The sequence below is a fragment of the Primulina tabacum genome, chromosome 16, assembly GCF_025594145.1.
Source record: "Primulina tabacum isolate GXHZ01 chromosome 16, ASM2559414v2, whole genome shotgun sequence".
Lineage (NCBI taxonomy): Eukaryota > Viridiplantae > Streptophyta > Magnoliopsida > Lamiales > Gesneriaceae > Primulina > Primulina tabacum.
In genome coordinates this window covers 207,410-220,108 of record NC_134565.1, presented here as the reverse complement: position 1 = coordinate 220,108, position 12,699 = coordinate 207,410, and the positions used below count along the sequence as shown (strand labels likewise).

Below are 12,699 nucleotides of genomic sequence, written 5' to 3'. Positions count from 1 at the left end.
CGTGAATTTTATGGCTAAACTGATATCAGTCCCCTATATGTTCTCTCCTCTAAGGGGTGAAGCCAGTAATCAGTAATGTTCAGAGTATATATTCCTACCAGTAGTTCACTAAGTTTCAGTGCTTCAAAAATCAGATATCAGAAATCGAACATACAGAAACTTTGCTTTAAAATATAAATCATCAAACTGGATTCAAGATATTTATACATAAACCCACTTACCATAATTTGCTGGAAAGTTTCGGTTGAAGTCTGGAAATATGCTTGCTCTCGCTACTGGTTTCTACTGCTCGAAAATAAACACTCTCTTAACTCAAAAATTCAAGTGATAACTCAAGATTTGTGTAACACCAATTCAGAGGTTTGAGGGTGTTATTTAAAGGCAAAATTCTGACTGTTAGCCTCCTAATTAATGGTCATAATCTGCCATTAACAACCTTTATTCCATGTTAAATGCTTCAGTTACAAGTCATAAGCTGAATCAGTAACTGTCTGCTGGATTTCTAACTGCTGAAAAATACATGTCTGCTGGAAAATATCCTGCTGGATTTCCAACTGCTGGAAAATACATGTCTGCTGGAAAATACCAGCTTCTGAAATATTAATAGCTGCTGGAATATTGTTAGCTTTTGCTGAAATTCTTGCATTGCTGCTGAATATTGCTAGCTGCTACAAAATGCTAACTGCTGGAATTTTGGGTTCTCACATGGTTAACCCGAAACGAGTAGGATATGGTAGCAACACATCTTATGATAAGATTAATCCAAGCATCTGAAAATCCCAGCTTAATCATCATTGCCTTAACAAAACTCCATTCGATCCGATCGCAGATTTTACTCACGTCTAATTTAAGAGTACAGAACCCGTATTTGGACTTTATATTAAAGAGATTTGCTTTTGTTAATGTAGATAACAAAAACTCCTATAAAACTATTTCACATATTTCTCACCCGATCCGATACGACCATGAAAATTTATTATTTTTTATGTTAAAATTATTATTTTTGACTCAAATATAGAACAAGTTGTCCCAACTCATAACAGACATGTTATATTGGTAAATCTTTTTTTTTATTTGTTACGTACCTTGTTTACCTATTCAAGTTCTTGATTTAATCCTTGATAAATTTAATATTTAACATCTTTCGATATGAATACTTTGATTTGGAATTTCGTATTCAAAATATTATAAAGCTCTTTCATTATAAATATTTTAGTTTTATGTAAAAATTGAAGTCAAAGTCATAAATGTATAATTTAAGCATATACTTAATAATTTTGTATTAATTTAAAGGCAAAAACTTGTATGAGACGGTCTCACGGATTGTATTTTGTGAGACAGATCTCTTATTTGAGTTATCCATGAAAAAATATTACTCTTTATGCTAAAACTATTACTTTTTATTGTGAATATCGGTATGAATAACCCGACTCATAAATAAAGATTCGTGAAACCGTCTCACAAGATAGTTACTCTAATTTAAAATCCATGCTAGTATTTTATCAACTTTACGTAGATAGTGAACAGTGAAATCCATATGACATGGCAATTGTGGATAGATTTCAAGCAGAAGGAAAAGCCCACAATTCTTGAAAATCCCTTGTTAAATTATAAAAAAAAATATCCATCTATTCCTATTGTGATTGATTTAGGCTATTATTTTTTTCAATTTTAATTGATAGACAAAAACTTGTGTGAGATGATCTCACATGTCGTATTTGTGAGACGGATCTCTTATTTGAGTCATCCATAAAAAAATATTACTTTTTATGTTAAGAGCATTATTTTTTATTGTGAATATCGATAGGATTGACCCGTCTCACATATAAAGATTCGTGAAACCATCTCACAATATATCTACTCTTATAATAATATTTAATATCTTTGACATAAAAAATAATAATTTTGTCACATACGACTCAAATAAAATATTTGTTTTACAAATTGACTTATATAATCGTCACAAAAAATTAACACGTGAGATCGTTTTACAAATTTTATTTTTTTTATGTTTAACTAGTTATCGTGCACAAGTCATATGTGCATAGATTGAATAATTTATATAGAGAATTTTTTATTTATTTTTATCATTATCATAAGAATAAAATAATCTATATGATTTATTATTTTAACTCATTTCTAAATTTTTCACATAAACTTCTTTTTAGGAAATGATTTGTGTCAAACAATGCACAGTTTTTATTATTAATAATAAAAAAATGCACACGCGTTGTATGTGTTATTATTATTTTAAATTTAATCAAATAATACTAAACAATTAACATGAAATTATTTTCAATTTAAAAAAATTATTCGATTTAGAAGAGAAGTTTTATTTAGATTTTTTCTATATAAAATATGGATTGACTTGAGTAGATTTTTAGTCGGGTAAAAAAAGTAATTAAGTAATTAAATGATTTGATGTCCTCTAAAATTTTTACTCTAAGGATCTCACACATAATAATAATAATAATAATAATAATAATAATAATAATGTGGCTTTTAAATACTAATAACTCATAAATAGGAGCATGTATTCAAAACTTAAATTACACCCAATATTTTTAGCAGTGCAGCGACAGCATATACATGAAACTCGTTCGATCCTGCGTTATCAAAAAGATATTTTCAAAAAATAAAAACTTCTCAAAATGCCATAAACTTTCAAGTGCAATTCGGTCTTTCTACTACCAATTCATGCTGTGAGTGAAAATATAAATGAAAAATCTAAATCCAAACGGATTGGAATCGGTGGGGCTATGGTGGCAATGTACTTTTCATATCAACCAGAAATCAAGAAAACCTGAAAAGGATAGCCATGGGATTCCACCCGTCTCCACTTTGCCTTTCTGTTTGCACTGGGACTTTGACTTCATGTTCTTTGCATCATTCCTTCTTGATTTCTTGCCCGAGAAATGGGCTCAGCCTTAGAAGGAACAGAACCGCTGTGGCTTGTATGCAACAAGAAAATTTGAAAGATGGCGACGTTTGCAGAAGGAGAGGGATTTTGTTGATGGGTTTTGGATTAATTCCGTTTCTTGGCATGAGGGCCGGGGCTCTTGATGGGCTTGCTGCAGGTTAGTTGGGATTCGACATTTTCTTGTACTTTTAAGCAATGATTTTTCACCTCTTCTTGTATATCGTGGTTATGGTTTCATTAGCCTTTTCTACTAGCTTAAGTTGCTTTTATTTTTCTTTTTGTTGTTGGTCGGAAAGCAATTTGCGTGGTGGTTTGTTTTGGGCAAGAAGTGGTCAAACTCTTCCATCAAACTGAAAGTAGAACTTTTCTGAGTTTTCATGTGTGTAATTTATGTAAATTATAATTTTGTCCTTGCATCAATTATGCACATAAATTTTATGGTTTTCATAAATCTGGATTAATTCCTTGCTGTTGGTGGAGACTTCTCAAAAAGTGTTCGTTGGTTTTATTACATATATATTTTTAATTGTTAACTTTATTAAAGATCAGGACAATTGATTCATTGTTTCCCCCTCTTTGTGATGTTCAAAGTCTGATACTTTTGCAGATCAGGACAATTGGTTAATTGTTTCCCCCTCTTTGTGATGTTCAAAGCCTGATACTTTTGCTTCCGTTTTAATGTAGCTTCTTCATAATGCCTTTGGCTTCAGGAATAAGATTTTCCTTTTCCATATTTTGTTTTTGAATTAATGCCGAAGTTTCGTTACCAATTAGGAATGGTTTTGTAGTACGTGTGTCACGTTCAATTAACTGGTTACTATGAAACACCTTTTTGTTTAGTTTGGTCGCAGTGAGACTAGGGGAGTTTGGTACATGTAGCTCATTGCATTTTGAGTCTTGAGTTATTTCCATGACTATACATCCAATGTCTTGAACAAAATGCGATGGAAAGTTGAGAGGTGAGGTGAGTGTGACTTAATTATAATCCAGTTGCAAACATTATCTTCCTCACGGTGTTCAGGACATTACAACCAGGTGTTAAGAAAATGGTGAAAATTTCGTCGCTGGGCACTTCCAGAGGCAATTTATTATTTTCTGATATTTTCCATGGCCGGGGATTTGACATGCACAGGGCTGTTGCTTAGTTTATGTGCTCGATGATTTTGCTCGCGGCCAAAGAATAATGATAGAATAGGGGTTTGTTTGCTTCTGAACTAGTTTTAGCATCATATTGGATTAGGAAAATCTTATTTGTTGCTTCTCTTTTGTGATAATGAGAAATGTACTGTAGTTTCACTTGTACACAAATCTAGCTTATTATGGTTGATCCGTATGATAGATTTTAGCAAACCTGCTTCTTTATTAGTTGGATATTGAAATAAATTGTTTTGTGTTTTAGTTGATTTAATTATCACTTGTTTTCGTGGTGAACAATTCGTCAAACACCTGTCTTTTCCTCATTTTGTACGTGATGATTTGGCTCTATTAAAGGTTTTGTGTCTCTCATCTGATTTTCATAGGAAGTTTCGTAAATCTCACCCTTTTGCACACAAATGAAGAATCAATAATAATGGACACAATGCAACATGAGAAGAAAAATTTGTAATTTCTCTCAAGGGGTAATAATCACCAACTGTGCTTCAACTAAATATAATGCACCCGTCTATGCAAATGCAATTAGAACTCATCCTATCAAGGTCACCCTGGTTGAGCAGGACAATATGAGAAACCGGAAGCAGTAAGTGCAAAAAACTGAATGCAACCTACGACATTTCTTCCTCCTTTATTTAGGGTGCACTAAGACTGCATTTGAATTGAACGATTTGGTGGATTTGGCTAATTGTTTGGTTTAGATGGAAAGATTTATTTTGCAGGACATATTTAATTTAGTGAAAGTATTTGAAACTTGAATCTTAAATCATATTAATATTAAATATATTTAAACTCCATAATAAGTTTAGAAATGCTCTATCAATAGGTTGCGGAGATGAAATTGAAGCATCCCAAAGATTCTAAACGTCTAGAATGGATAGACATTCTTGAATTTAAATGACTCAATCCATATACGACCTCTAGTTTTCAAATGCAAAGATTTTAAAGCTGACTTCACTTCTAGTTATGGAATCAAAACAACGTAGTTCAAATTCTCAATTATATGAAATTCTTCTAAGTCAATATCTCAAATGAAAGCTTCAGTTCAAACACGGCTTTAACTGGATTCCCTTGTTCTTGTGTGATACATTGTCAAATGACATGCAAGTGGTTGAGTTTAAAATTTTGGGTTTTTAAGAGAATTCACAAGTTTTTAGATGCCTATCAATGCCTAACGCTATCCATTTCATTCAACACAATGGTGGTGAATATTTTTTATTCATATGAAAGATGCATATCTTGATGGGCTTTTGCTAAAGTAAATGTTGTTTTTTATTTGTTTCAGAAACTACCGAATCCAGAACAGAAGAGTTGATGCAAGTAGCTGAGGTCTGCATCTCTGCCCAATATAATAAGGAAACAATTATTTAGTACTGGTTTGTGGTTCGAAGGTTGTCTCTTTTGTATACACTTCCTCAGTTCATAGACCTGAAGTGAATGTTTCTTGTGCCCCAGCAATCAGTGCAAGGAAACACTTCCCCAAACTCAACATTTTCACTTTTCAATGTTGTTGGAGTTATGGCGTCAGGTGTACTTGGTGCTCTTTATGCATCAACAAGGAAGGAAAAGGCTGCTTCAGATGCAACGATAGAATCTGTAAGCCATTTAAATTAAATTTATCTTATTTCATAACTGCATATAAGAGTGTGTGGTCCTTGATTTTTATTTCCTGTTTTTGATTAACAGCAGTTGTGCCTACTTGGTTAATAGCGTGAAAAGGGAAAAAGATAACTCTTGAATTGATCGAAGTCTTTAAAGATGCAAAATTTGTTTAGAGTCAAACAAATTGCATGTCTAGGATTTAGTGTCTGCCAATATATCAAAATTTATAGTCACTAGTAATGTTAAAATTTGAAAATTTTAAGTTGTACAGCTTCCAAACACTTTGTTTCGATCATTGTGCCGCATGGGCAGCCACATAGTACAACGGGGGTAAGTATTGCTCCCCAGTAAAATCCTATATAAACTACTTGCATTTTTGGAATCATTCGTTACTGGAATTTATTGGTTTTTCTTTGTAAGTTATGTATTGTCTTCCTGAACGAACAGGTGAATATTAAACTGAAAGAAAAGGAATCTGCCATCGTTTCTCTGGAAAAAAAATTTGAGTCAAAGATTTTGTATGAGAGAGAAGTTCAAAGAAAGGAACTTGCAAAAGCAGGCGAAGCACAGCGGTCTTTAGTTAATCAGTTGAAAATTGCAAATGGTACGATAACAAGCCTTGGACAAGAGTTGCAAAAAGATAGAAGATTAATTGAAGAGCTTGGTATAAAGGTTGAGAGTCTTGAACAAAACCTCAGTAACTTGGGAAACGAGAAAAAGGAACTGCAAGAACAACTGAAGGAGAAGTTGGATTGTGTGGCAGTCTTGGAAGATAGGATTGTCTCGCTTTCATCAGAGATTACTGAAAAGGCAGATAATCTTCGGAGTCTTGATTCTAAAATTACTGAAAAGGAACTCGAATTTTATCAACTGAGCTCTGTATACCAACAATCCCAGGACAGGATAAGTGGTTTAATTTCTGAGCTACAACAACTGAAAGCCACGCTCTCAAAAAATGAAAAGGAGCTTGAGTTGAAGAATTCGGAACTGAAGAATATGAATACAGAATTATCTTCCTTGGTGGCTGAGAGGGATGAATCCAGCAAAAGGCTTGACGCCATGGTAAAGGAGTTCGAGGAATATAGATCCTCCACAGAAAAAAAGATGGCTTCAGATCGTAATATTTTGGGAGATCAAGAAAAGAAGATTCAACAGATTGAGGAACAGCTTAAGGTTGCTCTGGATGAAGCAAACAAAAATGAAGCTCTAGTTACTGATTTGACTCAAGAAAAAGAGAATATAAGAGAAACGCTGAATGTCGAATTGAAAAATACGAAGAGTATTGAACAGGAACTCGAGATTACACAGGAAACTCTGGAGAAATCAAGAAATGAAGCTTCTGATCTGAAAAAACAATTCCAACAGTCAATAAACCTGTGCTCTAAGCTCGAAGCAGAGCTGTCTAAGGTTCAGGCCGAGTTGACAGAAGGTAGAGAATCTTACAAGAAAGATACTGAAAAACTGCAAATTGTGTCCCAAGAATTGGCTGCTTCGGAGCGCGAGTGTGCTAACTTAGAAAAAGAACTTGCTGATTCTGACAAGAAAGCAGAAACTGCAGCTGCGGATCTAGAGAAAGAAAGGAAACTAGTATCTTCTTTAAACAAAGAGTTAAAGGTTCTGCAGACTGAAATTTCTAGAAGCAAAGAATTGCGAAAAATTCTTGAGACTGATTTAGAGGAGGTTACTAAAACACTTGAGGAGATGAATAGGAATGAATCAACTCTTTCTAAGGATCTTGAGTTGGCAAATTCAAGAGTTTCGAGTTTGGAAGATGAAAAAGATGCAGTCTGCAGGTCCCTTGAAGAGCAAAAACAGGCTTCTCTAGAAGCTCGGGAAAACTTGGAAGACGCCCATAACATGGTGATGAAGCTTGGAAAAGAGAGAGAGAGTTTGGAAAAGAGGAGAAATAAACTAGAAGAGGAATTGGCATCTGCCAAAGGCGAAATTCTACGGCTAAGGAGCCAAATAAACTCAACCAATGCTGAGGTGAATAATCAGCACCATCGTAAAGTTGAAGTGGGAGGCGCGACCGCTGCTCCCAAGAGTAAAGTTACCCGAAGGAGAAAGGCTACACCACAAGAAGAAGAATTATAATCGACTATGCAGCAAATGCAAGGTCCATGTTCTCCTTCGTCCTTCGTCGCCTTTAATTGTGAAACTTGCCTACCAACTTTTTTGTGTAATCTTTGAAATTTTTAGCCAAGTCGAGTCTGGCCAGAAGGATACCCGTGCCTTGTCTGTATTTCTTGTGCAACCAGCATTTCATTATTCGTGAAAAGGTCGTTCTTTGCAGTTTGGCTTTTAAACTGTAATAATTAGCTTTTCTGCCACGGAGTACATTCATCTTTGTTTTTTATTTTTTTGCTATAAATATTTAAGATCATTAGCTGCTACATGTGTAAACACCGTTTAGTGCGGCAGATGATATATTAATTAATTATATATTTTTATTTTATTTCATATTTTCTTCTATAAAAAATTAAAATTTTATAAATTATTATGTTTTAATCTATTTATGGATAATCTATATATTATTTGAATTTTTTTGAGCCAAACTCGAGTCCTAATTATATTATTCGATAGTTCGCGAACATTGATATTATAATAATATAATATATATAAAATAAATAGATTTCGAGTCTTTTGAGTAATAGTTCGTGGACATATTCGAATTTATTGAGTTGAACTCGAACTTTATTCTCGATTCGGATCGAATTCGAACAATTTTTTTTTATATTTTCAAGCTTAGAATCATGCTCAAGCTCGAATAAAATTCTTAAATTTCAATATATTCGACTCGATTCTGTGTTTATGCCGTAAGTATGATGCTCGATACAGGTCCAACCCGATTTAATCCGACCGGATAAATTAGAATAATGATCGATTACAAGCTCAATTGCAAGAAATGTTGCTGAAATGTCGGGTCGCGTAGTCCATTTACAGCTATGATGTGTGAAAAATAACTCTGTAATATTTAAATATAATATAATTGTTTTTAGGAAAAACATAATATAATTTAGCTAATAATTTATTTAAAAATTATTACAGAGGGAGAAGAAAAATTGCCCCTTTTTCATTTCGTTTCTCTTTAGGGTTTTGTCGATCTGAACGTAGCATACAGATATATACGCATTCGTATTTTTTGACATTTAAAGCTTCAAATTCGAGCAAAACCCAACGCAAACTCTTCAAATTATGTTGGGTACTTCTATTTTCTGATCTCTCTTTCGCGCTCGCTGTTTTCATGTATACTCGTGCAGTATTGTATATGCTTGGGAAATATTGTGCATTGGTAGAGGTGATGTTCAAGTCATTATTTTTTTTATTGGATTGAAAATCAATAATTTTTATATACTCTTAACTCGTATTTGGCTGGGATATCGATGGGGAAAAGTAGGCTTTTGGTCGAGCTCATTTTGAATGCATGTGAAAGCTGAGCTAAGAATGAAGTGTTTATCATTCCGTTTCATTATTATTATTATTATTTTTTAATCATTTTTTAGTTGCGAGATTAAAGATGACCATCCTCAGCTAAAGGAAAATTGTTCTTGCCAAGTGTGTGCTATTTGTTCGTTTCGAATATGTGTTTAGAAATTTAAGCTAAGGGAATGTATTGTTGGCGAGGGCTGTTATGTTATCTCGTGAAACTCGAATACAAATTCGTTATTTATACTAGTGCGTAGGAATGTGTTTTACCTTTTGAAAGTCTCGTGATGTAATGTTGGGATGAGTATTTTTTTAACATATTTATATAGGCATTCGATAAAAGTTCATTGTCCTATATTGAAAGGTTAACTTTACCTTTTATTGGGTAATGGCTTTATTTTCAGCTGTTACTGTATACATTAGAACTTTGAGCTCATTTTGAATATATGTTTATGGGTTTTTTTTGCATCAATTGATTGGTAACCTTTTTTTGCTGTATCTTTTATCATAGTCAACTGTTTTATTTTATCTTACGAGAGTAGGGATTTAGTTGTCAGTTTTGTCTCTTTTTTATTGACCTTCTGGCTTTCCGAATTTGGTTGCCATTTTGGATGCAGTAGCAGTACAAGTTTAATTATATTTTTGTTCGTTACTTCACAATGGATTTTCCTTTTGTAGTGTAGGAGTTGAATACTTGTTTATTTTTTCTCTTTCATTTCTAGAACCATTTCTCCTTTTGATCTCTTGGTAATGTGAGGGAGCCTATAAAATTTTAAAACAAAAATTAGTGGAGAACATTCACTTTTCTTTATCCTCGGATCTTTGCCAAGTTGAGTGGGTTAGACTAATTATTATCTAGTTCCAAGCTATTTTTGTTCTATGATCCAAGTTTCAATGAGTTTTGTTGTGGTTTGATGCAGCGGAAAATTTTCCCGTGTGCTGAGGTTGCTTACTTGAAGCTGCCATGGAGGATAAAGAAAACAACTTTCAGCCTTCGAAAAAGAGGGCTGCTGGAGCACAGTTATCTCGAGATAATCCTGGCCTTGACGATGATGAAACATCTGAACCAGAGAATGGAACTTTTAGAAGGGCAAGCAATGAGGTTCTTGCCACTAGAAGGATTGTTAAAGTCCGTCGCCAGCAAACGTCATCAACCACATCTGCCCCTGCCCCAACCCCTGCTCATAGTACTAACCCATTTGCTGCAATCCGATTGGGGTGCCTCCAGCTATTTCTGATCATGCAGTGGAGGCGGAACAAAGTGTTACAAGAAAGGAAACAGTGCAAAATGATGAAACTGGTAGCGAATTTGAAAATGAAGTTGTTAAGTCAAAGGACGAGTCTACTGCAGAGAAGGAGAAACCTGACATCAATAACAATGCTAAGCAATCTGAAAGCAAGTTTAGAGAGTCAAAAACTGAACCAAATATTGAGAAGGATAACACCAATGATGTCTGTGAGCAAAATAGAGCAAAGGCTAGGGTAGATAAGGTGGCAGTAAATGAAACTTTTGAGGATGGTGCCAAAACCGCCGGAGAATCTGATATTAGTGAGAATGATGCCAGGACGGATGCAGAAGACAATAGAAATGCCAAGGAAGATAGTGTGAAGGAAACTGCTGGAAAGACTGTAGAAACTCCCTCTTTTAGCTCATTTAAACCACTATCGAGTGCACAAAATGCCTTCTCTGGACTTGCGGGGACAGGGTTTTCTAATACTTTGTTCTCATTTGGATCAGTTCCTAAAGATGGGACTCCTCCAGGTTCCAGTGGTTCCCTTTTTGGCCTGAAGAACGACCAACCTTCATTCAGTTTTGGTCTTTCTAACAATGGAAATTCTTCGATGTTTGGTACTCCGGCGGCAAATTCTGCTGGTAACTGCGAAAACAGCAAATTTCCTGCCAGGCAGGAGGTTACTGTTGAAACAGGAGAAGATAACGAGGAGGCCGTTTTCACAGCTGATTCCGTGCTGTTTGAGTTCGTCGCTGCAACATGGAAAGAGCGTGGCAAAGGAGAAATCAAGGTCAATGTTTCCACATCAGGAACAGGTAAAGCCAGACTCATCATGAGGGCTAAGGGGAACTATCGACTGATCTTGAACGCCAGTCTTTATCCAGACTTGAAGCTGACAGATATGGAGAAGAGAGGCGTCACTTTTGCCTGTTTGAATAGTGCTTCTGAATCCAAAGACGGTTTTTCTACAATTGCCTTGAAGTTTAAGGATTCTTCCACAGTTGAAAACTTCCGGACAGCTGTTACATTGCATAAAGATACGACATCGGGTGTTCTAAAAACCCCGGAAAATTCTCCCAAGGCATTGGATGAGTAACAATGGCATGTACACAATCTCAGAGGAATGTGTATTTGGCAACGGGTATGTTTCTGTGATTTATTTCTCTTCCAAACAAGTCGAGGAAACTAAAACAAGTCTCTGTAGTTGGAGCAACTGACAAGAAGTTTGTCTCCTATCCTTTTTGTTTTTGTTTATCCTGTGTAGACCTTAACATTTCGGCATAATAATTTACTTATTTTAAGTCATGTTCGTGTGATTCTGGAGACATGAATGTTTACTACACAATCTACAGTTCCACTAATTCTTGCTTTTACATATCCGCGAAAATAAAAAAATTGTAAAATTCTATTTGCAGGTACTTTTAAAGTATAATTCTTTTTTTAAAAAAAAAATTTCTCGAGTGATTATTATGCATATAAATTATTTATTACACAAGTAGGAGGATGACACACACCCAAATGGTATTTGATAAGCTTTTTCATAAAAACAAGGAAAACTTCTTCTTGACGCATCTTTGCAGCACAAATTCACGCAGTTGTTCAACTTGGCTTAATCTTAAAACAATAAGCATATCGATCTTAAAGAAATATATTTATACGCAGTTGTTCAACTTGGCTTCAAACTCTTTCGATGATACTTATAAAACATCTAATAAATAGTGGGATACATGGTCACAGTTATTCAGAAATACATAATATATATAATTGCATAAAAGTTTAGAAGATCTTTGTGACCATGATGTCAAAATTCATGATACAAATAACATCTAACTGTTTCAGAACCATCTACTTTTTAGTTGTAATTTCAAGTTTTTCGGACCATTGGATCATTTCAGCCGTTCAGATAAAACATCAGAAGTCCAAGTCATTTTTTCAAGAATGTCCAGCCGCATATTATCTTTACTCTGGTTGCAAGATATCGTCTGTCAAATTTGACCGGATCAAAGTCCTCTTTGCAATACACATGTTGAAATCGTTGAAATTCCAACTGCACTGCAACCGATCATACGAGTATTTTCAAAAAAGATACTGCTAGTTAAGCCGTTCAACAACTACTGTATTTAGAATGATTGCACAATATCCTTCTTACTTCCAAATGAAATAAAATTGTCTATTTCGTCCATAGTCTGTCAGAGTTTTGAAAGGCTAGAAGCCTAAAGTCGCAAAAGCACAAGGAATATTAAATGAACATTTAACGATAGCTACGAAAAATGAAAGCAACGTGCCCATTTTGTCGGGTAACAGTAGAGATGATCGTTGAAAATAAAACCGACCGTTAAAGATTTTCACCTATATATGCAAATTTTC

The 12,699-nt window shown here is 34.5% G+C and overlaps 1 protein-coding gene and 1 pseudogene across 1 annotated transcript; both read left to right on the top strand.

Moving 5' to 3' along the window:
- The first annotated feature begins 2,689 nt into the window (after positions 1 to 2,689).
- Positions 2,690 to 8,134, top strand: LOC142528837 (MAR-binding filament-like protein 1-1). The gene is made up of 4 exons (XM_075634054.1): positions 2,690 to 3,077; positions 5,358 to 5,401; positions 5,528 to 5,668; positions 6,122 to 8,134. The coding sequence occupies exons 1-4, from the start codon at positions 2,819 to 2,821 to the stop codon at positions 7,766 to 7,768; spliced, it is 2,091 nt and encodes a 696-aa protein (XP_075490169.1). The 5' UTR covers positions 2,690 to 2,818; the 3' UTR covers positions 7,769 to 8,134.
- A 564-nt stretch (positions 8,135 to 8,698) lies between these two features.
- Positions 8,699 to 11,689, top strand: LOC142529591 (nuclear pore complex protein NUP50B-like; annotated as a pseudogene).
- The last annotated feature ends 1,010 nt before the right edge of the window (positions 11,690 to 12,699 follow it).